Raw genomic sequence first — 27,919 nt, forward strand, 5'->3', positions numbered from 1 at the left:
TCAGTGACAGCCGCAGGCGCGGACCACCATGTTGCGGTGCTTGCGCAGGATGACGTTGTTGCTGCTGTCGTAGTAGAGCACGGAGGTAGCGCTCAGCTTGGTGGGCGCGCAGCACGCCTTGGGCACCGCGTCAGGCTTCATCAGGTGCACCTGGCGGGGAGGGGGCGGCAGGCAGAGGCGTGAGAACCGCGGGGACCCCGTCCCAGCCCCCAGCTCCTGCCGCCCGGGCTCCTGCCGCTCGCCCCTCCCCGGCGCTATCTCGCCCCGCAGCCCGGCAGGTGCTGGCGCGAACTCTGCCCCCGCCCCGCCCACTTGGCCACCCCAACCCCTCCCCCCACCCCGCCGCTGCCCTCAGACCCAGCCAGGGCACCTGTGGCTTCTGTCACAGCCCCTCCCGTCAGACAGGACGACCCTGACCCTGCTGGCCCCCGGCACGTGTCCCAGGTCCTGCCTGCGCCCCTGCAGCACCGCCCCCGGGGTCCCCTCTGCTCCTCTTTTGTCCCTGCGCTTCTGCAACGTCCCTGATCGTGTCTTGTCTGCATGAGCTGTTTCTGGTCCGTCTCCCTCTCCAGACTGGGAGCCGGTGAAGGTCCGTGTTACACCTGCTAGCGGCCAGACTTCTAGGCTCACCCTTGGGGTGTCCGACACTGTTGTTCCTCAAAGCACCTCCACCCTTCCTAACAATTTCTAGGCAGGGATTGTTCTGGGCAGATGACCACTGAGGGCACAGGGACCGAGTCACCTGCCCAGTTCCATGGCTGAGGCCGAGGCCGCGGCACGACTGGGACCTGGCACGGGGATCTCGCTACCCTCCTCCAAACAGCTCTACCCCTAAAGACAGTCCGACTGAGTGAGCTCTTGCAGCCTCTACAAAAATATTTATCTGGAGACTCGGCAGGATGAGCTGCCGTTCACCCTGGACTCTTCATCGGGGCCCCACATGGAAGGGCCCGGAAGGCAGCCCCCCAGCCTGTCAGGGGCTGGAGAGAAAAGGGAACCTGCTTCCATCCACCGGGACCTCCCAGGCCTCACGGAGGCCGCTGAGCAGGACCTGGGCGAAGCCGTCTCATGGGGGTCCCTGTCCGGCAGCCTGGCCCCCGGTCCCCAGAGCCCAGCCCTACCCCAGAAGCCCCAGCTCTGAGCAGCCTGCTGCCAGGACAGGCTCCATCACCCCTGACCTTCTTCAAGGAAGGCAGCTCCCCAGGGGTCCAGCAAATCCCATGTGACCATTGGGAAAGGAGGCATTATCCTGGGGTCCATGCTGCCTTAACTCATTTGCTCTAGGGCATCACCTTGAACAACCTGTAACTACAGTGTCCAGGTCAATGTTCTAGAAAGAAGCCTCAGCACTAAAAAACATTTCAAACACTTAGCGGTAAGCAGCAGCAACAGTGTTCCTGTCAGAAACGTTTTCAGCGTTTAAAGTTTCCCCAGACACCGGGGCATCAAAAGCCTGAAGAGGCACAAAGAGCCCGGAGGGACGCAGAAAAAAGAGCCACGGGAAAGGAACAGGAGGGGAAACCAGAAGGGCACGGGGTACCTGGGGACTCGTGCACAGGAAGAGGGGGCAGAACCCACACGTGTGTCATCCACCCCGACCCTGAGGGCATGTGTGACACACAGGAGGCCGAACGTGCCAGTGAACATGGTGCACGTGTGTGTTCCGAGGGCACAAGTAGCCGTGTGGGATGCCCGCCTATCATGCACGGGCTGTGCCTCTGACCACCAGCAGGCGGGCCTTTGTAAGTCTGGTACCCACCGCATGGACGTGCAAGTCCCCCACGTGCACGTCTGTTTAGGTGCACGGGTTGGGGGTGGCCCACACGGGGACCAGTTTCTGCAGGGCTGTGGGATTTCACTGCACGTGCACGCAGAAAGGTTTTTGTAAGGCCAACTGGCCCGAGGCAGCGGAACGCAATCAGACTCACAGGTTGCAGCCGACCGAAACTTTCCGGACCACCCAGTTCCAGAAACTGACCTGGAGACTTTCCGGACCACCCAGTTCCAGGAACTGACCTGGGGACTTTCCACCCGGCCCAGCCTTCCCGCCTTTCGAGGGGCGGGACTAACGGTCCCTCACAATACCCGAAAAGACCACCAAATAAGGAATACCCTGCGCACTCCCAGATTCACCACACCCCTTTCCCTTCTTCCCCTATAAATTCTGCCCAAACCCTCACCCGGGGCGCGACTTCTCTGGCCCCTTTCTCTCGGACCAGTGAACCTCGCCCGGGAGCGTACCCCGGGAGGAGAGCGTGTTTAAGCTCTCCTCCGTTTTTGGTGCCGTTCCTTACAGTTTCCATGTAGAGAAAGCTCCCTGACACAGCAGTGCTGCCATCACCTGCTGGCTGCACGCGCCCCTCTCCTCCGCAAACCCCTCCCCTGGGCGTCCAGGCAGAGGGACGCGGTACTGACCAGGGACTGCAGGATGGCGTGGTTGGTGGCGTTCATGCAGGAGTCCAGTGGGAAGGAGCACTCCCCTTCACAGTAATAGGCTGAGTAGCCTTGGGGGGCGATGACCCAGTCCTGGGGGCAGGTAATGGGAGAAGGTGAGTCCCATCCATGTGCCCCTCCCGAGCCCCCCAGTCCAGCACCTGTCACAGCACAACTCAGGGCTGCCCCTTACCCTCCCTCAGCCTCAGGGCCCACCAGCCCACCCTCGGGCCCCTCCCAGGGCAGTTTCCCCCAGAGGTCTGACAGCCACCGGAAGACCCTCAGCAGACAGGGCTGGGCACGATCTCCGTCCCCCTCATGCGCCATCAGCGCTCAGCTTCATCCTCCCCAGCTCACCCCCAGTCACAGCAAAGGCCAGAGGCACTGCCCACCCTGGCCTCAGTTTTCCTGCTGCAGCTCTGACATTTTATGGCTAAGGATTCAGACAGTCTCCATTTTCATGGTTTTCACAAAAAAGCACTTTTCACTACAGAAGCAACACATTCTCCCTTTAGAGAACTTGGGAAAACAGAGGAAAGTAAAACAAGAAAATGCAAATCCCCCATGTTTCTACCTCCTCTTGAACATACACTTGCCATCATCAAGGTGGGGACTGTCATTTAGGAAAGAAGGAGAGTCAGGAATTACCAGCCAGCCAAGGTCCTGGAAGCTGACATAGAGCTCATGCCGACGGCACACCTGTCGGCCGTGGGAGCCGTGGACGTCGTCTGCGGGGGACAGAAGGGGCAAGGTCTTTGCTGGGGTTCCTGCTTTGTGCACCTACCACGGGGAGCTCCTGGGGCGGGGGACGCCCTGATGGGCTCATTTGTTGAGTAAATGAACGATGGGAAACTAACCCATTGGGTCTCATAAAGCCCATCTCTGCAGCTCTGCTGGCACCGTGACCCTGGTCAAGAACCTTCGATGGCTCCAGATGATTCCCCGTGGTTACAGTCACCCCACGCTCAGCCCAGCCTCCCCTGACTTTCAGCCTGTGACTCCCCATGGTCCGCTCAGCAGCCCGGGGACCCTCTGCCACCCAGCAGCCCCTCCTCCTTTCCTCCGGAGACACCCCCGACCTCATCCGCCTCTCCATGCACGCCCATTCCACAGGACAAGTGGCTCCCACTGAGGCCAAGCAAAGCCTGGCTCCCCGTGAAGGAAAGGAGGGCACCAGGGGGCTGTGATCCCCAGGGGCTTGGCCTGGTAGGGACACCTTCACACAAACGCTTGGATCCTGCAGGGCGCCCGGGGCAGCACCGAGGGCCACCAGGGGCACCTGATATTGATGGGGGGGTGTGGGGGGGTGGGGGCCTGGTGAGCCAGGGAGGACAGGAAGGGCCTTCAGGGTGGCGAGGGCAGATGCTCAGAGCCCTGGAGACCGTGCCGTGGCTGGTCCCCAGGGTGCAGGGGCAAAGTGGTGTCAGGAAAGGTGGCTGGGTGACGGACAATCAGCCTGACCCCACTGAAGCCAGGAGGGTTCTGTCCCCACCACCTGGTCCCAACCTCACCGAAGATCCCCGGCAGTTTGTTTGGGGGCGGCAGCTCGTTGGTTCTTTTCGGCAGCCTCCTCTTCAGGGGCCTCACCGCCCGAGGGGCTCGGACGGGGCCGGGGCTCGCCCTGAAAAAGGTGACCACGAAAGGCTGTTTGGAGCGCGGTGCCTGTTGCCCCAGCAGACCGGCCAGGCCAGGATCCACGCTGCGCCCTGAGACGGAGAGAGCAGAGAGGGCGGTCACTCGAGGGTGGGGCCCTGCATGGGGACACAGCAGGAACCTCTCTGGGGGCGGGCCAGGAGCACGGAGCCTGAGGCTGCAGGGGACCCACTGGGCCTCGGTTTCCTCCTCTGAAGACCCGAGTCCCAAGTCCAGCCCCAGCCCCCAGCGGGCAGGTCTGCAGGAGCGGGGGAGGGTCCTCGGGAGCACAGGCTCGGGATTAGTGACGGTCCAGGGCACCGCCTGTTGGGACAGCGCTTTACAGCTTTCAGTCAGTTCACGTGATGAACTCAACCAGTCTTCATGGTGACGCCAGACCCATCACTTCACTGAGAAGCATCAGAGCCCCTCGGTGACGGCTCAGAGCACCACTACCGGGGACTCTCAGAACCAGGGTTCCCATCCATCTCGGGGCCCCGAGGCCCGAGTTCTACCTTCCACCCCATCCTTTCTGGGGATGAGTGTAGGATTTACAACACCCGGCTGGCGGGAGCGGCTGCCAGGACCCAGTGCTTGCTCTCCTGAGTACCGCCCAAGAGTAGGCCACTCACCGATGCCCCCAAACGAGACCCCAGGCTCCGCGGGCAGAGCCATTTACCCCAAGTCCACGTTCAGACACGTGCACCTAATTCCAGAGCGCTTCTTATCCATTTAAGTTCTCAACCAGTGGGTTTGTGGTTTGAAAAGGAAGGAAGAGAGAAAAGGCTGTGGGCAGAGACATGACTGGGGCCTCAGCCTAGGAGTAGTGATGCTGGTAAAGCTGGGATTTTACCCGCAGCTGCTGAAGCCTGAGGAGGCCGGAAAAACACGCTGCTTCTCCCCGGAAAAGTCACCTCCACCAGTAGAACTATCTTCCTGTACCTCTTTGCAGTTCCAATGCCCTCTTGTGTTTTAATTGTCAAAGCGATATATAACAACTGTAAAGAACCTTAGAAAAAATATCACCCATAAAACCCCTCCCCTGCTACAACGCATCATTTTCATTTTTCTGGGCTATTTTCATGTTAATTTAAATTGTGAGCGTAAGAAAGAAGTCTATATTTTCCCCAATTTTTCTACATAAACTTTTTCTCGGTTGTTAAGTCTCAACTATGAACATTTCAAATGTATAAAATTCCTTTGAGTAGATACATCTGAATATTTAGATATTAGTTCATCTTTAGACATTTATTTCCTGGCTTTCATCATAAAGATGAGAATGTGATAGAACCTCTTCCTTTCCTTTCCCTGTGGAATTTTCTCACACTAAACAGCAGGGCATGACTACAAGCTCACTGTTAATGTTTCTTAAAACCCAGGGCCGAACATCCCACTTCCAGCTACATTTCACCCCAGTGTTGCAGCAGTGATGCACAGGCATAGACACACATGCACATATATGTATGTGTACACACACGTGTGCATTTATACAGCTAGTGTACACATACATAAACATGTGTGTTCTATTCGTGGGTCTCATGAGCCTCCACTGCACGTTACAGGTCAGGGACATCACCGGCCCTTACACAGCTGTGCTTTAGCCCTGAGTCCATGGGCCAGGGTTGACTAAACAACCTTTGACCTATGACATCACCTGCCACAAACATGCACTGGGCCCATCAGAGGTGCCACTCAGGGATGACCCTGCTGAGACAGGAGCTGACACTGCAAGGGGCCCAGGGAGAAGCCGTTCGGGGAGTTTGGGTCATGGCAGGTTAGGGTCACGAGGAAGAACAGCAGGCCCGTGAGGAGGCAGAGCCACAAGACACACAGCAGCCCTTCCACAGAGGGAAAGGCTCGTGAGGGCACCAGGAGGAGGCCGTGGAGCGATGGGGGCAGGCGGGCGGCTGTCCACGCGGCACTGGAGCAGAGCTCCACACCTGGTGGACGCATGGGGTGGCCTTGGCCCGGCAGCCCTCCAGGCTTGCGTGTGCAGCAGCCCTGTCCTGTGAGTCCCTGGAGAGCCCTGTCCACTGAGAGGGCAGGGAGACCTTCGGTGCTCCCGAGGCTGTGCTCACTGTCGACTTTTCTTGTGCAACTGTCTGGTCAAGGATCGTATTGGGGTCTCCTGGGCGCCGAGCGATTGGGTCACAGGGCAGGCCCCGGCTGTCCAGGGGGTGGCCCCCAGGCTGCCTGGCTCTGGCGGGACCCTTTCCAGAAAGCAGAGGCAGGAACTTCAGGAACCTCTGAGGCCCAGGGTCCCTGCCTCTAGACCTGAACTGTGAGGGTGCTGGCAGGCATGCTGTCCCCTTTGTGAGAGACGTGGGGTGTGTGGCCACACCTCGAGATGGGGGCCACACTGTGGCCTCCCCCGGCACGCAGACCCAGATGAAGATGCTGCTCCCCTGGGCCAGGAAGGCCCCTGACACCTCCAGCCTCCCCCCATTTCTGAGTCTACCCCATCAGGGCCCGGATGTCTTGGCAGCTGCCCTGCCCTATCCCAGCCCTGGGGATTCACGCCCCCTCCCCTGGGCCAGGCCAAGATTGCTCCCATCTCTCCCCAAGGCCTCTTTCTGCTCTGGGTGCTACCTGCCCCTTCCCTGCAGCCCCTGCCCCACCTCAGCCTGCGGTCATGGATGTGACCCTAGTGCCACGTTGAAGGACAATCAGGACGCCTGGCTGAAACCCTTGGAGGGGAGCCAGCTGTGACCAGGTGTGCTTTTGTCCCACAGGGTATTTATTTCCTCACCGCATGAGAACTAGGAACTCAATGCTTTTCCTTCTTGCTACTGTTGAACAGACCTGTAACTCGTCTGCCTCTGGAAACCTCTGCCTGTCCCAGGCTGATGCTGGAGGACGTCTCCCACCAGGCAGGGCAGATCAGTCCTCCTCCCCAGAAGCCCCAGAAGCCCCAGAAGGTGTTGCACAGTCCACTCGATGGCGTCCATCCACTGCCCGCCTGGTCACGGTCCCCTGACGCTCTGCGGCTGTCCCCTCAGGTGCACTGTCTCTCCACTCCAGGATCCGGGCCTCCCGTCAGCGTGAGGCCGCAGGGAGCCTCTCTGAAAGGCCTTCCTTGACCAGCTGGAGCTTCCTGTTCTTACCCACGGGCTCCCATCCATTTTGTGCAGCCCTAGAGCCGCACTGAGAAAGCGCAGCCTCCATGGCAGGCCTGGGTTTGAACCCCACACACGCATGCACGCACGCACACACGCACGCAAACGGAAACTCATTTTTTTCTGTTTAGTTTGTGAGACTGTGGATTCAGGATGAAGTACGTCACCGCCCCTCATGGGTTTCAAGGGAGTATGAACAAGAGGCTGGTTTAGGCTCCGTAACAGAGAAGACGGGAATAACTGTCTGATCTGGACGACACAGGAACGCTATGATTTAAGAGAAAACCCATCTAAGTCCACCGACCGGGTTTCTAGAACTCCTCCCATCCTAAGCCGCAGCCTTTGGCCACACACAGGCGGCCGTTTATTCACAGAGGAGACTTCTCGGAGAAATGTCTGCACCAACGGTCTCTCCCCCTTCAGTTGCCCCTATTACCAGTTTACTGGCCGCCTGGACGGTCTTGCTTCCCTTCTAGAGACATCTATTTAGCTACGAGGAGGAGAAATGTGAGAGGCAGAGGAGGTGAGGCTACAAGGAAACAAAACTTAGCGACAAAATGAAAGTCCCCAGAAGGAAAGTCAATAGAGCCAAAGGAAAAAACCTTTCATTTAGACAGCATTTCTCCTGGTGACAAATTCACATTTATGTGTGTATGTTTTCATAGTTCCAGTACACTAAAACGGTGCCTTCCGCAGACTCCGGGTGGAGTTGTTCCTCCCCCATCACTTTTCCCTACATTTCATGATTCATTCACAAGAGCAGGAACTTCAGAGAAACGTTTCCCATGGGATCATCTCAAGCTGCATAGAATTTAATGTAAATACCACAGACAGGGAGGAGGGTGATTGGAGCAGAGCTTTCTCAGAACTCACAGGACATATAAGGTCAGTGCCTCTGTTTTCCTTTTGTTTTTAATTAAAAGCATGTCCCTCTTGAGAGAACAAAGCCTATCCAGTGGCAGCCAGTCTGGGATGGCAGGAGAAAGCCGGCCAGATGCTGGTGAAATGCAGAAATGTGATTGCGGCTTTCTCAGGATGCAATCCAGGAGGTTAAAGGGAGAAGCACACGCTCTGGGACCAAGGTTCATTTTCCGGCTAGGTTTAGACGTGCTGCATGGGGCTGAGATTCGGGGAGATGGCAAAGGTGCTCCCCGTGCTCTTTTTGATGTCCTCCACCATCAGGCCGTCCCAGAGCTCGATCAGGGTCAGTCCTCTCACGTCAAACACAGCCTTCTCGGTGATGATTTCACCTTCTCTGTCAAAGCGGTCCACGCACCAATTCCCAGTCAACAGTCTGGTGCATTTCTCTAAGATTTTGGGTTCACTGGCCTTGGTGGAGTGCTCCATGGTGACCATCACTCTGGTCTTGGTACCGGACACCAGATCCATCGCACCCCCCATTCCTTTCACCTTCTTGCAGGGTATCATCCAGTTAGCCAGGTCACCATATTTGGAAACCTGCATGGCTCCCAGCAAGGTTAGGTCGATGTGTCCCCCCTTGAATCATGGCAAATGATTCATCGCTGGAGAAAAAACAGCCCCCAGGAAGAAGGGTGACTGTTTGCTTGCCCGCATTGTTGAGACCTGCGTCCACCTCCTCTTTCAGTGGAAACGGACACAAGCCCAAGATTCCATTTTCACTGTGAAGATGAACGGTTATACTGGGGCTGATGTAGCTGGTGGCCAGAAGAGGGATTCCTATGCCCAAACTGGCATACAGGCCGTCCTCAAAGTCAAGAGCTGCCTGCTTGAGGATCTGTGTCCTTATACTATCTGCAGACTTGCATATTTCATCATCCTCTTTCCGGATCATTAAATGCTCGTTTCTTTTCTCATATTTTCCCCCCGTATTCCTCGATCTAAGTAAATGTTAGGAACATGGATGTCCTCTAAGTAAATGTTAGGAACATGGATGTCCTCTGGGGCAAACGACACCAGGTCCACAATTTCTTCAATCCCCACCACTGAGGTTCTCGCAGCTTTGCACATGGGCACGTTGAAGTTCCTGGCACTGGCCCTGAAGATGACGTTTCCTGCCCAGTCGGCCTTCCACCCTTTCACCAAAGCAAAATCGGCCGTGACGTCGTGCTCCAGAAAGTACTGCTGTCCGTGGAACTCCCTCACCTCCCTGGGCTGACTCAGGATGGAGATGTGGCCGTCCTCTAAGTACTTGCTGGGTGCGCCTCCCTCCTGGGCCAGGGTCCCGTAGGCCGTGGGGGTGTGGAAGGCGGGCACGCCGGTGCCCCCCCCGCGCGGATGCGCTCGGCCAGGGTGCCCTGGGGCGTGATCTCCAGCTCCAGCTCGCCCACCAGGTACCGGTGCTCGCAGAGCGAGTTCTCCCCCAAGTACGAGCAGACGATGCGGGTGATCTGCTTGGTCCCCAGGAAAAGGCCGAGCCCGAAGTTCTCCTCCCCCACATTGCTGCTATCACTGTCAAGTCCTTCACGCGGGTCTTGAGCAGCGCCCCTATCAGGTTCTCCGGGATCGCGCTGAGGCCGAAGACCCGAACCATGATCCTCGCGCCGTCCGGGATGTCTCTCACGGCCTCCACGTAGGACTAGGCACGCGCGCGGGCGCTGCTGGTGAAGCCGCACACACCGCCCGTCGCCAGCGCGGGCACCTAGCGGCCATCGTCCGCTCCGCTCCGGCTGGGGCTCCGGCCCCGGGCCCAGCGGGGACAGGCGGCGGCCATGCGCGCCCCGCCCGCGAGTCACAGCGCAGGGGGCCCCCGGCTGGCTCCCCGCCGCCCCGCTCTGTCTCCGCGCTCCGAGGGCCCGAGGCGCCGGGCTTCCCGGGCCGCGAAGGCAGGAGGCGGGACCGGGCCGGGAAGGCGGGAGGCGGGACCGGTCCGGACCGTCAGGCGGGACTGGAGGGATCCGGGGACTGGCGCACGGAAGCCCTGAGTCGACGTCCCTCTGGGGAAGCCTGGGCGCTGTCTCCTTCCTCTCCATCGTCACCCTTCCTCCCCGGCGCGTTACTCCCGTCCCCCTGCCCCCAGATCCACCTGCACGTCAGCGGTTCCCACACCTGTGTCCCCAGCACGTACTGTCCTGGAACCACATTTGTCACAACTAATCAACCAATACTGGTATCTTATTATTTACTAAACATCACGATCTACTCAGATTTCAGTAGTTTTCTCCAGCGTCCTTTTTCCAGGATCCCACCCAGGGTCCCACATTGGCATATAGTCATCACAACTCCTTAGGCACCTCTGGGCTGTTACAATTTCTCAGACCTCCCGTGTTTTTTTATGACCTTGGCAGTTTTGAGAAGTACCGGTCAGGCAGGTGTTCTGTAGAATGCCCTTCAGTTTCAGGTCGTCTGATGTTTTTCTCATGGTGAGACTGGGGTTCCGGGTTTTGGGGACGAAGACCATGGAGGTGAAGTGCTGTTCCCACTCCGTCAGATCAAGGGTGTCTGGGAGCTACATGACGTGTTCATGGGAGCCTGAGCACCCAGCTGAGGGGTGCCGCTCAGGTTGCCCCTGCAAAGGTACTGCCCCAGCCCACAGCATACTTTGGGAAGCAAGTCTATAAGCGCAGCCCACACTGAAGGAGGGGGAGAGATGCTACACCCCCTTGAGGGGGAGTGTCTCAGAGGGTTGTTTTATAGAACGCTGAATCAGATCCTGTCCCCCTCCACTGCTATTAAATAAGATGACATTTATTTCAGAGTTACTGTTTTGCCCACTTCTCTCAGCCTCCTCACAGCCGTTGCCTAGCCCTCTGTGTTCCAGCCGTGGTGGCCCCCGCTGTACTGCAGACACACCAACCCTGGGCCCACCAGGAGGCTCTCCCCAAAATAGCTGCTAAATGAATGAAGGTGTGAATCCTCATTCTACAGATGAGGAAACCGAGGCTTACTTAGGAAGGTAAGTAACCTGCCAAGGTCACCGAGTTAGAAGGCTGCAGAGCTGAGATTCACACCCAGGCCTCTGCCTCAGAGCCTGAGGGTGTGAGCGCTTCCCCTCGCCCAGCCCAGGACGGAAACTCCTGGTGCAGAAGGCAGCTCCGTAGAGTAGAAAGAATCTCCCATTTCTTGGGGAGGGAAAACGTGGACTCACTCTGAGCAACACAGCTGTTGGTCCTGCAAAAGGAGAGGAGGGACTCTCGGCTGGTAGGGGGTCTCCTGCTGTCCTGCACTGCGGAAACCTCACTCTCTACCCACTGAGCCCCCGCATAGGGGTGGAGGTATCCCCCAGCAGCACAGATGGAAAAGGCCAGGCCTCCAGGGCCCGGTGAGGGGCTCGAGCTGCACCTGCCGCCAGCAGCTTCCTCGGAGGAGCCCCCAGGGTAAGGTTCGCTGCTGACCCGAGTCTTACCATCATCTGTTTCCACATAGAGGCGGAGTCCCAGGTCCTTGTTACGGTTCAAGAGCCAGCGGTCACTGGCTGCTGTCACGTCCAACACCAGCCAGCCCTCGTCCCCAGATCGGAGCGTCTGAAGATCCAAAAAGAACAAGTCAGACTCCCTGTGGACACGAAAGAACAATTAACCGAGGGCCGGCACAGCTGCCTATGTGTTTCCAGTGCCCTCCTGGGGGACCATTAGTGGGGCATCTACCCCGCCTGGCTCTGACCTGGGTGCCTTACATGCCTTTTCTCACTGCGGCTACTGTACAAAGGTGTTACTGTGCCCGTGTACAGATGCGGAAACTGAGGCTCAGGAGCTCAGTGACCTGCCCATGTCCCACAGCTCGGACAGTAGGGTGGGGACTTGAATCCAGGACTGATGCTGGGCCTCTCCCCACGGTGACATGAGGCCTCGGGCCAACCATCTTTGTCCTTTGAGGGTGGGCTGCCCAGGAAGCTCCCCTTCTGTCCTCTGGGAAATGCACCCCCTGGCACCCAGGGCTGGGCCGGACCCTCCGACAGAGGCTTGAGTGGGCCCGTGGGGCTCAGGGCAGGCACCTGTTGGACTTCTCCAGGACCACCTCGAACATGCTGACGTGGAGGGTCCAGTTGAGCAGGTGGGTACTGGGCAGCTTGTAAATCCGGAGCTCCGCGGCCGTGACGGCCTCCCCCGCCGGGATCTGGGTCAGGTCAAAGCGGAACTCCTTCCACTGGGGCTCCTGGTGGCCCAGGGTGCGGTCCCGCTCCACTGCAAGACAAAGTGGGACTGGCCGTCACTTGTGGTTCCAGCTCGGGCTCCGGGGTGGGCAGGGCCGGGTGGGACCTGGGGGCCCGGGCAGTCTGGGTGGGACCGCTCCCTGCTCGAGAACAGGCTTGTCCCAGCTCTGCCTCCTGGGTGCCGAAGGGCTCGGGGAGCTGTGTCGTGAGGCGCCCGGCACGGCACCTGGCACACGGCGGTGCCACAAGGGCAGTGTCCATGTCTGGTCCGCAAGCCCCAAACCCAGCTTGCCCCGCTCAGCATCCTGCTGGCTCTGGGACCCACAGATGGGGCACAGGACAGATCCCTCCTTTGGGGAGATGGACATCAGACCCGAGGCAGGAAAGGGCCACGGTGGCAGCAGGGACATAGCTGAGTGCACTTGGGCAGGACAGGGCTCCCGGAGTCAGCCGGTATGTGGATGGGAGTTGAGGGGAGAGAGGGCTTTGGAGCTGGGCCTTGAGGGGTGAGAGTGAATTTGCCACGATGTCAAGGGAGAAGGATGCTGCAGAGGCAGGGTCCAGCCTGAGCAAAGGCCTAGAGCCAAGGAACGACAGCACCGGCAGGGAAAACAGCAGCCATAAAGCCCAGCAAAGGGTGAAAGGACGGCAGGACCCTCTTTGGAACAAGGGGAAGCAGGAAGGGGGCCCGGAGGGAGACACGGAAAGAACCAGGAAGAGGCGAGGTAGGATGACAGCTCCTGGAGATGCTGGGTCAAGTGCTGGGGAAGCTGGAGGGTCCCACGGCATGATCTGAGCAGGCTTCCCGGAGGAGGTGACACCTGAACTGGCCTTGAAGGATGGGACTGACTCTTGGTAGGTGGATAAGGTGGGGGAGAAGACATTCTAGGCAGAGGTCCTGCACAGGTGTGAGGTGCTGGGGCCGCCCACCATCCTGCAATGTGCGGCTCAGGGCATAAGTCTGGCTGTGGCCTGACTGCGGAGAGCTGGAATTCTGGCCTTGGAGCGTGGGCTGTGCTCTGGCCAGTGGGGGGTCAGGGCTCTGGGCAGGAAGGGAGTGTGGTTTAAGGGTAGAGTGGAAGCTATGTGTGGAGGCGAGGGTAAAGCCCAGGCTGGAGGGGACCCGAGGCAGGCCAGTGGCAGGGCTGCTCTAACAGTCTGGGCAAGAGACCACAGGAGCAGAAAAAACCCCATATTTCCCCAGCTGCCCGGAAATGCCCAGGACAGTATATTTAGAGCGTCTCACTTTAGCCTCCTGTCACTTTCAAACACTAAAAATCTGTGTTTCCGCAAAGCAGGGGCGGGAGCCTCCCAGAGCCTTCCCCCAAAACCAACACTGAGATTTTAATTACATGTCTGTGAGTCTTTTTAAAAATTCTCTCTCTGGCTACTGGACTCAGAGACCACAAGTCACCAGGCTGGTGGCAGAGGCGGATGTGGGAGCACTTCCTGTCCTTGCGGTGGAGACCTGGTCCGGTGATGGATGGGCAAACAGCTGTGCTGGGTGGGGCCAGTGGACACATGTTTGGGCAGGAGATGGGCGTTTCATCCCCTGACCAGGGAGGAGAGGAAATAGAACCTCCATTGTCTGACAGGGTGCTGGACCCGCAGTAAATGCCCAGCCACGAGCCAGGCTGTTCCAGGGGCAGCGTGACACAGGACGGATCCGGGTCCTCCCATACAGGCAGGGCACGGAGGGCAGGGTTCTGGACGTTTGCTGAGTGATGCTCGCCATGAATATCACCACACGAGTCCCCTCCTCCCTACACACTCCCACACAGAGCTTTGGGGACAATTTCCGTGGATTCGGTAACTGCAGAGACCACCTCGGTTACGTGACTGTGTAAGCATCCCTGATCTGCAGGATGAAATAGGTCCAGGCTGTTGGCTGTCACAGGGTGTGGCCCCAAGAATACGGAGGGGTCACTCAGCCATGCCCTGAACCTGACCCCTCTCAAAGCATTCTTATATATCTGCCCCCAAGGCACAGTGGGTGACCCTTCGTGGGTCACTGGGAACCTCTGTCTGCAGGCCTGACACTGACTCATTCATGTTGTATCCAGGACTGAGGGAACAACCACAAACCTGCTAGCTCCTGCGGGCACCAGACTCTGTAGCCTCCCTCGCTTGCTGAGCTGGAGGCCCGCGTGTGCTGGGTCAAGAGAGCCCTGTTCACCTGGGGTGACCCCAGTTCCAAACTTCCATCCGGTGGGTTTGTGAAATCAATGCCCACCACCCCCTCACCCCCACAATAGTTCCAGCACAGGGAACCGCCCACCCCAGCAGTTCCAGGCAAGCACTAGAGGCGGGACATTTTTAGGAGAATGATTTTCATCAGAAATTGGTGAAATATCCTGAGTGTGGAACTGGGTAAAGAGAGTGACTCCTTTATCTGACAGTCAGTGGGGAGGGGAGGGCGAGGCCACCTGTGGAGTTGCAGGTTTTTCAGTGCCTGTGGCTTTGAGTTAGGAGAGAGAGTTCCCAAAAGTTGGTGTTCTGGGAAAGCATTTTCTGGCACCTCTATTTCCCCCTTGTTAACTGTGCAGACCGAGCCTGTTTTAGCCAGAGAGGCAGCTTAGGGCATCCTGGAGGGTTCTGGCCAGTGGTCAGGGCCTCACTGCAGGCCTGTCCCTGCACTAACCAGGTATGGAAATCCCCTCTGGGCCTGGTCTTCCCCTGTGTGAACTGGGAATGAGGAGACACCCAGCTTTCCTCACAAGTCCATGAAAGGACTTTGTAAACAGTCAGGCAATGGACTGGGAGGGACGGCTGTTCAACAGGAGTTTGGGATGAGCCTGACTTGCAAACTCCCAACTTTGAGCCAAGATGAGATACCCTCGAAGGCCACGTCGGCAACTGCAAGGCCATGGGGTGGAGGGGAAGGGGAGATTCTGAGTGATTGTTTTCTAAATGAGTGTACTCATCATTCATTTATTTATTCATTAATTTATCAAGTTCAATTTATAAACAAATTTATCAGGTTCTTACGGTATGTAAGAGTCTGTTCTGACTGGGAGCACGGCAGTGAACAGACAGAACAAGACAGTGCATTCCCAGTGTTTACAGTCTAACAGGGGAGACAGAATAGAAACAAACAAGACAAATAAAATAGGGGATGCCATTTCTATTGTAAGTAAAATACAGAGCATTATGGTTTCAAGAGGATTGGAAGGGGTCGGGGGGCTTGTCCTTGGATGCACAGTATGGCCTGTGAGAAGGAAATAGGTAAGTGCAGATGTGCGTATTCTCACATGGTGCTGGTAGGGATACCGTGGAAAGGAATTTGGCAACAACCTTTTGCAATACCCTGGCAAAATTACCTATGAATTTATCCTTTGACCCAAGATTCCCAAAGACACACTGGCAAAGATATGAAAAGACAGGCACAATGCACTTCATTGGGCACAGGGAGCAGACAAAGGTATGTCTGGCTCCATAGGCACCTTGACACGTTTATTTTCCACAAAATTATAAAAAGCTGCCCAAAATGTTCAATCACTGAACCAGCTTTTCTGTCTGGAGAAGCAGCAGCAAATTAATTTACTTTCCAGATCGCCTTAATGCAGCCCCCAGAACAATAAACAGTCACGATTCACCAGTGGGTGCTAACTGGACCCTCGGCCTTCGCCTCCAGCCCCTGATAAACCAGCTCCAGACCCCGCGGTTGAGGGGAGGGCCCACAGGAGGAGGCGGCCTCCACCACCATGTCTATGGCCCTCATTCTGCCTTTCCATGTCTGAGGCCCTGCACCCACAGCTCAGACTCCAGATGCCACCCGCCCAACACCTTCATCGGCTTTGGCTATTTTTGTGCCCTCAACAAAATGTAGAGTCACCCGGACAACCTAAATCTGTCTTGTTCCTGACCAAAAAGTAAGACTTCAAAAGACACCCCCTTCCTCCAGTCCAGTGTGGCTATTAAGAGAATGGCATCTTCTGACCTGACAGTCCTTCCTGCCCTCAAACCCTTCCCCAGCCCCTCAAGGCCCATGGGAGGGTCTTACGCTTGGCTCTCCTGTCCAGCCACCGCCCCTCACCCACACAGGCTGGCCCTGCCCATCCTCACGGCCTCCTGGGCCTTCTGGTGCCAACACCCTCCCCCTGGAGTCCCTCCTCGAAGCCGCTCTCTCCGGAGTTGCCCCATCCCGCCAAGTATAAAGGCTACTTTCTTCTCGGTCCAGCTGTGAAAGCCCCCTTGCCCGCCTCTGAGCCCACACACATCAGCCTGCCGGTCTCTCCCTGTCCCTGTCCCGGGGGTCCCCGTCCCTGGCTCTTCTGCCCTCTGGACGGTGACCACTTTGAGGACAGAGACTGAACAATGTGGGGTGGAAACGGGAGGCCTCAGCAGTCTGCTCATCCCGGGGGCCCAGAGAGGGGAGGCCCGGCCCCTCATCCCAAGGGCTCCTGGTCCCCAGGACAGCGGCTCAGCATACAGCAGCGCAGCCCCTGGGCTGGGGCATCCTGCTGGTCTGGGAGTGGCTTCCACGTCACCGAGGGTTTCCAACCCAAGCCACCCATGTTCTCACTTTACTGTGGGACTCGCCTCCGTTCACGGCCCGGCCCCCGAGGTGGGGGACAGGCTCCCTTGGAGCCCCGGAGGCGGATGGGCTGGGCCCGTCTGGCTGGTTCTGCTGGTAACAAGGCCGAGGGGCCCCTCAGACCTAAGGAAACACCCGGGTCTCTGCGGCCCGTGCGGGTGTCGAGTGAGCTGTAGAATCCATCACCCCCCCGGTTCTGCCCCTTCAGGGCTTCCTCCCGCCCAGGAATCTCAGCGCTGCCCAGAGCAGGCCCCCTGCTTCACTTCTGGGGGTATTTTTAGTCAGTTCTCATTACTGACTTTTTCAAGAGCTCTTTCCATAAATGGCTCTGTGCTTATAATTACTGGTCCAGGCCTCAGCCGGCTTCAGAGCCCAAATTAAAAGGGAAAAACCTGCCCACTGCACCACATCAAGCCCGCCAAGGCCAAAAATAGATCCAAGGAGATGTGAGCAAGAAGGATGCGGTTCCTCCAGTTCAAACCCAGGAAAGGCCTGAACTGTGGGGCTTTCCAGAAGGACGTGGTCACGGTGACACATCCCCTCTCTCCCGTGGGGAATGGGTGCCCGTGAGGAGTGGCGGGTGTCCTCCCGCCCTGTGCCTCAGCCCTGGAGGAGCCCCATCAGTGGGCAGGGAGGGTGGGGGACACATTCTTTTGTGGGAGCTGGAAAGGGCTTCGGGGCAACCCTGCGTAGATGGGAAACTGAGGCCCAGAGCGGCAGAGACTTGCTGGGGGTCACGTGTCAGGTTAGGGGCCCTTCACGTGGACTTGCAGACTTGGAGCCCATATAAAATGAGTGGCCCTGGACTTTCTGGGTGGCGATACTGGTATGCGGGAATCACCTCTCCACAAGATTCTTCCATCAACAGGTACCTGAGAGGTGGCCTGCTGAGGCCACTGTTCTCCAGGCAGGGCCCTGCGGGTACTTGGGTCCCAGGGGAGGGACAGGGTGATCTGCAAAGATGGGGAGGCTGGAGGGACCTCCCTGGCGGCCCAGTGGTTAAGATTCTGTGCTTCCAATGCAGAGGGCGCTGGTTCCATCCCTGGTCAGGGAACTAAGATCCCACATGCTGTGTGGCGTGGCCAAATTATAAAAAAAAAAGCAACAACAAAAAAAAGACGGGAGGCTGGCCCTGCTTATGTGCCATCCGTCCAGGCCCAGAGTCAGATTTGGTCCCTGTTCTGAGGTTGTTCATAGTTTCTTAGTAGGGCCAAGGGGTGGGTAAGAGAAAAAGGGACTAGATGTGCCCCTGAATCAGACAGGCAGAAAGCAACTCCATTCCTAAGAGAAATACAGATGATCAAGGTGGAGGGCGCTCGTGGAGGTGCCTTGGGGAGAAGTGGTCAGAGAACACTTTTCTAGGAAACATAGTTGAGAGTGGTGGAAGAATTCTGACAAGCAGAAATGGAGTAAAGTATCTGAGGCAAAGCACGGAGGTGGGAAATAATGTGTCAGCTCCCATTTTTTGAGCACTGAACTGTATGTCAGGCACCATCCTGGGCACGTTACACAGGCCATTTTTGTTAATGTTTACCTAACTGTGTTAGTTATCTATTGCTGTGTAACAAATTACCCCAAATATAGCAGCTGAAAACAACCAACACTTATTATTTCACATGGTTTCTGAGGGTCAGGAATCCAGGTGCTTAGCTGGGTGGCTCTGTCTCAGGGTCTCTCATGAGGTGACAGTCAAGCTGTCAGGTGGGGCTGTGGTCTCTGGACTTGACTGGGATGAACAGATCCACTTCTAAGCTCACACTTGTGGCTGAGGGTAGAGGCTCCTCATGTGGACCTCTCACGACATGACCTTTCCTCAGAATGAGTCATCTTGGGGGTGGCAGGTAGAGCCCAAGACGGAAGCTGCAGTGTTTTCATAACCTAATCTTGGAAGTGACACAGCATCCCTATTGTCACATCCTATTGGTCACATAGACCAGCGCTGGCCCAGTGTGGGAGGACATAAGGGTGTGAAAACCAGGAGGCAGGGATCATTGAGAACTATACTGGAGGCTGGCAACCACAGCAACCCTGTGAAAGAGGCATTCTTCACCCCATTTTACAGCTGAGAACACCGAAGGTCAGGGAAGTTAACTGATTTGCACAAGACCACACCCAGAAGCCCCCAAGGTGGGATGAGAGTCTAGGTGTATCTGTCTCCAAAGTCTACATTCTTTCTCCCCATCCACAGCCTCATCAGGTTGGGGACATGTCAAGGGAACACCGCAGGGTTCTTGCAGGACTAGAATGTCAAATGCCGAGTGCCAGGCTGGTAAGAAGGAACACGCAGAAGGTCCCAAGCAGGAGAAGCCACGAGTGGATTTTCACTTGAGTAACTGCGGTTCCAAGAACAGGCTGAGAGCTTTTTCACCTCCATGTCTCCCCTTTGCCTGGACACCTTCTCCCTTCACCCGCTTCTGACTAAGTTCTACCCTTCTTTCAAGGTCCAGCACAATGCCACCTCCTTCAAAGCCTTCTCTGTCCCCCAGCCAGGAGGCCATTCATTCCTCCCCCTCTTCTGGCCTTGTCCATCCCCCACAAATGAGAGCGGGACCTGGTCTGTCTTCTGCAGCACTGAACCTTCATGCTCGTATCTGAGTGGGGGAATGGCCATTTCTCCCACTTTGCAATCATTTGCATTGAGTTGTCTGTGGGCCTATCTTTCCCACAGTAATGAGCGGATCTTGGGCTGGGGCTTGTGCTTTGGAGTGGGCACCAAGATAACCAGGGAGGGCAACAGCACACAGTAGGTTCCCAGGAGTGTTTGTGAAGCAATGACCTCAGACTGAAGGATCCAACTTTCTCCATACCTGGGTCTTGCAGCCTTTGGCTTCCCCAGAACCCTTCCTGTATTCAGAGCCCTAGACTGTTCTGAAGGAATGGCTGCGGCTCAGGGGGCAGAGCCAGCAGTTAAAGGAAATAACTGGGTTTTACTTCTGGTCTTGTCACTGACCCGCTGGACTTGGGCTAAAAACAAACAAACAATCAAACCAGGCTAACATTTACTGAGCATTTACCAGGCACTGTTTCAGCCCTTTACATAGAGTAAGTCATTTAATGCTCATAGCCATCCTAGGAGGCAGGAACTATTATCGCTCCCATTTTACAGATGAGGAACCTGAGGCACACAGCAGTAAATAACTTACACAAAAGTCATATAAATATATCTTAGGTCAGACTTCCTGGGCAACAGGCTGAGTGGGTAGGTTTAGTGGAGAGTGTTCTTGCAGGGAACAAGCAGGAGTGGGCACAGTTGAACAGTTGACGCAATCACAAAAGGGCCATCCCATCCCATCTGCATGGGGAGCTCTGGGCTGATGGCCCTTCACAGTTGTCCCTCCTTGAGGCAAGGGGGCTGGGCATTTATACCCCAATAAGCCAGGATGTGGGGTGCCCTCAAGGAGGGTGCCCAACCTTGAGCAAGAAGCTTGTGGATTGATGTTGAGAGAAGGACCCAGCCGTCAGCAGCCCACCCTCCAAGCAGCTGGTGCAACAAGTGATGCAGTCCCAAAGAGAATATCTGGGGAGCACCGCAGCGTCCACTAAAAACAAGTGGTAGAATGGGGATCTGATTCTGGAACCGTGCTCTTACCACTTGGCTCCAGGTCCCCAAGTAAATGATGGGGGCGGGAGGGTAGACAAACACAGCAGGCTCTTCCGCGTAATTCTGGCTACTGTTTACTGAGCGGTCCCAGGCACTTGCTAAGTTTTTCAATGCCTTAACCTGTATAACCATTGCACTATGGTATAGGTATTATTATCCTGATTTTAAAGATGAGGAAACTGAGATGCTGAGACTTCAAGTAACCTGTTCAAAATCTCACAGATCTCAAGTAGCAGACCCTGAATTAAAACCTGGTCTTCCCCACTGTGCTCTCCCACCTCCAAGGCCAACCCTCCTCACTGCTATGACCCAGTTTTCATATCTGCTCCTTTGGATCGATCTGGGCACCCAGGACCTTGGGCCAGTCACTTATACTCTTTGAGACTAGACTTCTTCCCTGTCACCTAGGGGCAATAGTAGTCATTTACCTCAGAAGGGTGAGAAAAGACTGAGAAGATGGGGGCGGGGAGGAGTAGCCAGTCGTCAGGGATTCATAGGGCACACCATTCTGATGGCCAAGCAGGGTTTTGGAGAAAAGAGACCCACCTTCAACTCTTGGAAAGAGAAATACCCTTGGAAACCATCAACAAAATGAAAAGGCAACCTACTGAATGGGAGAAAATATTTGCAAACCATATTTCTGATAAGGGGTTAATATCCAAAATATATAAAGAACACATACAACTCAATAGCAAAAAAACAAACAATACAAATTTTAAAATGAGCAGAGGAACTGAATAGACATTTTTCCGAAGAAGACATACAAATGTCCAACAGGTACATGAAAAGGTGCTCAACATCACTAATCATCAGGGAAATGCAAACCAAAACCACAATGAGCTATCACCTCACACTTGTTAGAATGGCTATTATCAAAAAGACAAGCGGGGCTTCCCTGGTGGCACAGTGGTTGAGAGTCCACCTGCTGATGCGGGGGACGCGGGTTCGTGCCCCGGTCCGGGAGGATCCCACATGCCGTGGAGCGGCTGGGCCCGTGAGCCATGGCCGCTGAGCCTGTGCTCCGCAGCGGGAGGGGCCACAGCAGTGAGAGGCCCGCGTACCGCAAAAAAAAAAAAAAAAAAAAAGACAAGCGATAACAAGTATTTGTGAGAATGTGGGAAAACGGGAACTCTTGTGCACTGTTAGTGGAAATGTAAATTGGTGCAGCCACTATGGAAAATAATATGGAGGTTCCTCAAAAAATTAAAAATAGAACCACCATATGATCCGGCAATCCCACTTCTGGATATATATCCAGAGGAAATAAAAACAGGATATCAAAGAGAAAAAAGTGTAAGTATGGTAGTGGTCATTTTGCAATATGTACAAGTATTGAATCATTATGTTGCACACCTGAAACTGATATAATATTATATGTCAATTATATCTCAATTTAAAAAAAGATATCTGCACTCCCATGTTCATTGCAGCATTATTCACAACAGCCGAGATGTGGAAATAACCTCAGTGTCCATCTACAGATGAATAAAGAAGATAAGACGCGCGCGCGCGCGCACACACACACACACACACACACACAAGGGAATGCTATTCAACTATGAGAAAGAAGGAAATCCTTCCATTTACGACAACGTGGATGAAACTTGAAGGTATTATGCTAAGTGAAGTAAGCCAGAGAAAGACAAATACTTCATGATATCACTTATATGTGGATTTTAAAAAGTTAAAAAGTCAGAACAGTAGAAAAGTGGTTGCCAGGAGCTGGGGGTGGGGGAAATAGGGAGAGGTTGATAACAGGGTACAAACTTTCAGCCATAAGTTGAATAAGGTCTGAGGAGCTAATGTAAAACGTGGCGACTATAGTTGATAACACTATTATATAATTTTGAAATTTGCTAAAAGAGTAGAAATTAAATGTTCTCACACACAAAAAAGAATACATATGTGAAGTGATGAATGTGTTAATTAACTAGATGGGGGGAATGTTATATGTATATGTATAGCAAATCATCCTGATGTACACTTTAAATAACTTACAATTTTATATGTAAATTTTATACTTCAATAAAGTTGAAATAAAAATAAATGAATAAAAGGTAGATAGATAAAAAGAAAAATAATGTGGTCACTTAATAGTCACTTTCAAGACGGATAAAGGATTTATTGTTAAGTGAAAGACAAAATGGCAAAACAGTGGGCATTTAGATTCCACTTTGTAAAAAAGAATAACACAAATTGATAAAATATCAGGGCCGGTTGCTGGGGAAGGGCTAAGCTAAAGGATTAAACATTGGTTCTCCCTGAGGTAGACAGAGGATTATTAGGAGCTTCCATATTATATGTTTCTAGACATATGGTCTGAATTTTCTATCATGAAATTCTATAATGTATCCATACGGTATGAATTTTCTACAATGAATATGCATCAGTTCTATAAATCCCAAAACAGATATTTTGAAAATCACGTTCCTAGTTTATAACACAAGCTCACATTTAATACAGTCCAATTCAGCAGCATGAACTGCACCTAATGAGGGGCCCTGAGCCAGGGGGAGAGGCAGCTTCTGTGTAGGACAACAGCAAAGGATGTGCAGGCAGGGAGACAACCTGCTGTGTACCTTGGGAAAACCACCAAAGTACCCTGAACCTCAGTCCTCTTTTTTTTTTTTTTTTTTTTTTGTGGTACGCGGGCCTCTCACTGCTGTGGCCTCTCCCATCGCGGAGCACAGGCTCCAGACGCGCAGGCTCAGCGGCCATGGCTCACGGGCCCAGCCGCTGCGCGGCATGTGGGATCTTCCCAGACCGGGGCACAAACCCGTGTCCCCTGCATCAGCAGGCGGACTCTCAACCACTGCGCCACCAGGGAAGCCCCCTCACTGTCCTCTTTTTAAAGAAAGATGTGACAGTAAATGTGAGATGAGATGAAAGGACAGACATGGAGGTTCTGGGCATGTGGTCATCCCTGGGTGTCATCTCACACAATCCCTGAACAGCCCCTAGGGTGGGTACCATGAGTATCTCCATTTTACAGAGGAGAAGACTGAGGTTCCTAGAGGTGGACTGAAAATCCAGATCACACTGAGAGTAGTGGGTGGAGTCATGATGCAAATTCTGTTGAGTCCCAGGCCAGAACCCCCAGCCCAGTCCTGCCTGCCCTCCCACTGTCCATCCGCTCCCGGTTTCCAGAGAGAGGCGTCACTGTCTAGACCACGTGACAATCACCTGTGGCTGATGTACTGTTATCTGTCTCTCTCTCCCACTGGAAGGTCAGCTCCACAAGGGGGGACTTAGTTTCATTCCCTGTCATATTCCAGGAACTAGAACAGAGCCTGGCACAGAGCAGGTACTACATGACAATTTGTGGAGTGAATTCAGGAAAATATGCAAGAATTGCTTACTAAAGAACCAAAGAAAGTGACCCCGGGGCTCACGGAGGTGAAGGTCAGGGGGCTGAGCAGGACCCGGGCCAGGTCCCTCGCTCGCACTGAGCCCTGCGTCTCCCAAATCCGACAGCCTCAGCTCATCCCCACCCGTGTCCTCAGCCACCCAGGATCACGGGAGTGAATCAGTCCAGTCCAGGGAAGGGTCAGGACAAAAGTGAAGATGGCCCATCCAGTTCTGACTACACTTCTGCCTGCAGTGCTGTTTGTGCCTCAGTTTCTCACTCTAGAGCATGGGCACCTGGTGCTCCAAGGAGAGGATGCGGAGAAGGGCTCAGGAGGAACATGCAGAGGTGGCCTCTGCTGCCTCATTCCTCCCTCAGGGCTGGCTGGGCCGGCTGAGGCCCTCGGGGGTCCAGCCAGTCACACCGAGCTGGGTGGAGGGATGGGTGGTGGTGTGAGAAGCTGCCTCCGAGGAGCCACAGGGCCGGAGCCACAGGGCCGGACAGGAAAGCAGAGGCCCAGAGAAGGGAAGGGATGTGGCTCGGGACGGGCAGGAGTCCACGGCAGGCCCAGGAGGGACAAGAACCTGGGCGCTGCCTCCCAGATCAGGGCCTCCTCCCCTGAGCTCAGGCGGCACCAGGGACAGACTCCGTCCGCTCCTCAAGGGCACTGGCCCCGTCACTGTGTCCTGGCCAAGGGGAGCCAAGAGTCCACAGGCGGAGATCAACAGGCAGGGCCCAGCTCTGACCGCAGCCCTGGCCCCCAACACAGGCCCTGTCAGTCACGACATGGCTCCTAAAGCATCTGCTCAAAAGCAGAGGCCTGACCCCTGGACGGCAGGCCCAGGCCTCTGGGTCCTACAGGTGCCACTGACGGTCAGGGGCCTGGCAAGCACCAGGCCCGACTGGCTTCTCAGGAGCTGATGAGGCCAATAGCAGAGGTGGAGCTGGAGCCAACAGGTGTGGGAGCCTCGGCGTGGGCGCTGATGCCACAGCGACTCTGCTATTAGACTCCACGGTGGTTCAGGGGCCGCTGACCTTCAGGGGCCTGGAGCCGGGGCCTCCAAAGGAGGAAACAATCCTGGTAGGTTCTATCCCCCACATCAGCCTAGGTAATTACCAGTTAAAACTACTCGAACTGAAGGAGTTTTACTAGTGCAATTAGTACATGAGAATAAAGAAGGCCCTCAGACAGCTGGCTGGACTGCCCACAGGCCAGGCTTCCACTGAACAAAGATCTGCTTGTTAATCCACAGCGTCAGAGGCTTTAGATCTTCATGAAACACACAGAGGTGGTGTGGGAAGAAACTGGGATTTGGAATGCACAGCCTGGATGATGCCATGGATGTGCTGTGTGACCCTGGGTTGGTTATTTAACCTCTCTGAGCCCATGAAATGAGGCTGGTAAAACAGCTTCACAAATTGCTGCATGGGTGAAATGAGTATTTATAGGACTATGGAACTTCAAATGCTAGTTTTTATTCAAAAACAGATAGAAACACCTTTGGCTGACTTTAAAAATCTGTTTCTGGGTTTCACATGTCTATAAGACATGTGGGGACATTTCCATCACATCCACACCAAGGCTGAGCAGCAGCTGGGAGGGTCTGGTATCAGCACTGACCAGGGCCAGGTTCACCCTAAAAAGGGGGCTGACTTTCTGCCGCTCCCCCTCTATCAACCTATCACACAACAACTCTGAGGATGGATCACTAGGAGCCCCATTTTACAAGCAGAGATCTGAGGCTCAGAGAGGGCAAGGGACTTCCCTAAGATCACAGAGCAGAAGCTGGAGGGCAACCAGCTCCTCCTGAGCTCAGGGTGCTGCTCGACTCACAGCAGCAGCTCCCACCAGGGCTGTGCACCCCTTGCCCCAGGGGATGCTGAGGGAAGAGGGGCATGGGCTAGGCGGTGACTCACTCAGATGGACGGCTCCCCTGGAGGCATTCTCAGGGTGACTGCATCCACAGCTCTTCTTGGTCCTGAGCCCGGGGTCAGCTTGCCCCCAGCACGGAGCTCCAGCCTCAGTTCCACATGTGGTCGCCTCTGTCCCAAGTCCCCACCCCTGCCCTCTAACCAGGAAGGTGGCATCTAGAACCCACCAGCCCAAGTCCTGTGCCTGGCACTGGGCTCTCCGCAGAAGTTAACGGCTGCCTCCTGCTGCTCGCTCCCCAACCTGAGCCCATCACAAGCTCTGGTTTGGGGGGGACGGGCCTCCTTTAGGCAAATGGTTGAAGACCCACAAAACTTACTGTCACTCTGACCCCTGGGTTCCTCTGCCGAAATCCCTCTGAAAGCTCTCTCCACCTTGAAAGCCTGCCCTCCTGACAAAGAAATGTCACCTCCTTGAGCTTGGCCACGTAGAGGCCACATTGTCCTGAGCAAGACACTGCCTCTCTGAGCCTCCCTGTCCTCATCTGGGAGATGGGGATGAATGTCATGTTGCTAACAAGGTTGCTGGGAGGGTTAAGAGCGGTGCTGTAGGTGAAGGGAGGCTGGTGACCATGGCAAGGGTCCTCTCCCTGCTCTGGGTCCCACAGCTCTCTCCACCTGGGGCTGAGCTGTAGTCCTTGGGTCCCAAGGTCCATCCTAGTGTCTGCCTCAGCCCAGACTCCTGCCCCTCACTGGCCACAGACAGGAGGCAAAGCAGGTGGGGGATATATGTTCATGAATGTAGATTAAAGAGAGTTTAGTAATGGGAAACTTATCTTTGAGAACTTTAAGGGTAAATGGCTCCACGATTTGGAGTATAATTTCTGCAGAGAGGAAAAGCTGGGCTTTACGTGGGAGAACAAAGAGGGTCCAAGCTGCCCATCAGGTCATTCAATGGCCTGGACACTCATTCCATGACAAGCCAAGTCCCGGGTGTGAGCCCAGGGTGACAAGACCACAGTCCCTGCCCCGCTGAGCTCAGAGTCTACTCCTTCCCCACCGTCCCACCCCGCAGCAGCACCCCACCCCTAGGCGGCCCAGGGAAGTGGCTGCTGTGGACTCAGAACATCTGGGTCCTCATCTCTACTCTGGTGCTTTGATGATGTGACCACGGTTTTCCACGCTGAACTTTGTCCCTCTCTTCAGTACCGCCCTTATCAACGTGACAGCATCACAGCCTCTGTTTACTCATCTGCCTCCCTTCCCAGTACCAGACTGTCTTCCTGGCACTGCCCGCGTCCACCCGACACTACATGAATCTTACCATCAGATGTATTTGGCTGCGGGTGAATGTACGCCTCTGGGACTCGCATCCCTCATCTGTCCCTGACGGATCGGCAGCTCACCGACCCCCAACCCGCTGAGACTTCGCTGCCCTTACCCGGGCGGTTTTTCCTCCCGCCTTTCCTTGTCCACGACAAGGGGATTCCCCGCTCCCAGCAGGGCGCTCGCCCTGCCCGAGGTGGCGCACACGCCCCTGCAGCCCGCGCTCAGCCCCCGAGGGGCCCCTCGGCCCGCCGTCCCCCACGTGCCTTCTCGCGGGGTCGCCGCCGCCCACCCCGGGCCCGCTCTCACCCATGTTGACGAAGCTCATGACCAGGTCGGCGCGGCCCAGACGCCGCTCGGGGGTCCCGCCGTCCTCGTCGTCGTCGCCGGCCATGGCGCGATACATGTCCAGCATGAAGAGCGGCGCGGACGCGGGCAGCCGGGCGGCGGCGGGCGGCGCGCGGGGCCGGGGCCGCCCGGGCAGCCCGAGCACCGCCAGGATCTCGCGCTGCAGGTAGCGGCGCTCGCGCGGGCCCAGGCGCCGTTGCGGGCAGCCGGGCGACGGGCGCGGGCCGGAGGCGCCGCCGCCGCTCAGCGCGCACAACGCCAGACCCAGCAGCCAGAGCGGCCCGGGGCGCGCGGCCATGGCGGGACCCGGGCGGCCTCACCGCGCGCGCATCCGCTCCCGGCCGGGATCGGGGCTGGGGCCGCCCCGACGACGAGCGGCGGGCCGGGCTTGGGGCCGGCGGGACGGGGCGGGCGTCGCCCGCGAACGCAACGCAGTCCCTAGAGCGCCCGGCCCGCGGCGCCTGTCGCGGCTCCGAGTAGTCGGATGCGGCAGCACCTCCTCGGGCAAGGGCTCATCCGGGGACCGGGGACCGTCGGCTAGTCTGTCTGTGCCGCCGCGCCAGACAGTCCGGCTGCTGCCGAGGCAGCTCAGCTCAGAGGCGGAGGGCGAGCTCCCGCGGGGCTCCGGGAGGCGCGGACC

At 56.0% G+C, this 27,919-nt stretch overlaps 2 protein-coding genes across 2 annotated transcripts; both read right to left on the bottom strand.

Annotated features, from left to right (window-relative positions):
* Positions 1 to 27,577, bottom strand: LOC116760568 (bone morphogenetic protein 8B). Its single transcript, XM_032645585.1, has 7 exons — positions 27,241 to 27,577; positions 12,094 to 12,283; positions 11,506 to 11,654; positions 3,945 to 4,139; positions 3,082 to 3,161; positions 2,416 to 2,526; positions 1 to 150 (listed from the first exon to the last, which is right to left on the bottom strand). Exons 1-7 carry the CDS (start codon positions 27,575 to 27,577, stop codon positions 1 to 3), a joined length of 1,212 nt encoding a protein of 403 aa, XP_032501476.1.
* Positions 7,800 to 10,560, bottom strand: LOC116757696 (succinyl-CoA:3-ketoacid coenzyme A transferase 2, mitochondrial-like). Its single transcript, XM_032639767.1, is given in 7 exon segments — positions 7,800 to 8,681; positions 8,683 to 9,023; positions 9,026 to 9,419; positions 9,422 to 9,609; positions 9,612 to 9,738; positions 10,074 to 10,231; positions 10,461 to 10,560. Coding segments are annotated over 7 exon segments (1,707 nt in total). The 3' UTR covers positions 7,800 to 8,282.
* Positions 27,578 to 27,919: the final 342 nt, after the last annotated feature.

Source organism: Phocoena sinus, chromosome 1 (assembly GCF_008692025.1).
Source record: "Phocoena sinus isolate mPhoSin1 chromosome 1, mPhoSin1.pri, whole genome shotgun sequence".
Taxonomy (NCBI): Eukaryota; Metazoa; Chordata; class Mammalia; order Artiodactyla; family Phocoenidae; genus Phocoena; species Phocoena sinus.

What these genes read in the sequence shown, in the direction of transcription:
- LOC116760568 (XM_032645585.1), bottom strand. Translation starts at nt 27,577, where the DNA reads ATGGCCGCGCGCCCCGGGCCGCTCTGGCTGCTGGGTCTGGCGTTGTGC. An exon ending in GTCCTGGAGAAGTCCAACAG is followed by an intron (nt 11,655 to 12,093) that starts GTGCCTGCCCTG and finishes TCGTGTCCACAG; the next exon opens with GGAGTCTGACTTGTTCTTTT. An exon ending in CTATGTGGAAACAGATGATG is followed by an intron (nt 4,140 to 11,505) that starts GTAAGACTCGGG and finishes TCTCCGTCTCAG; the next exon opens with GGCGCAGCGTGGATCCTGGC.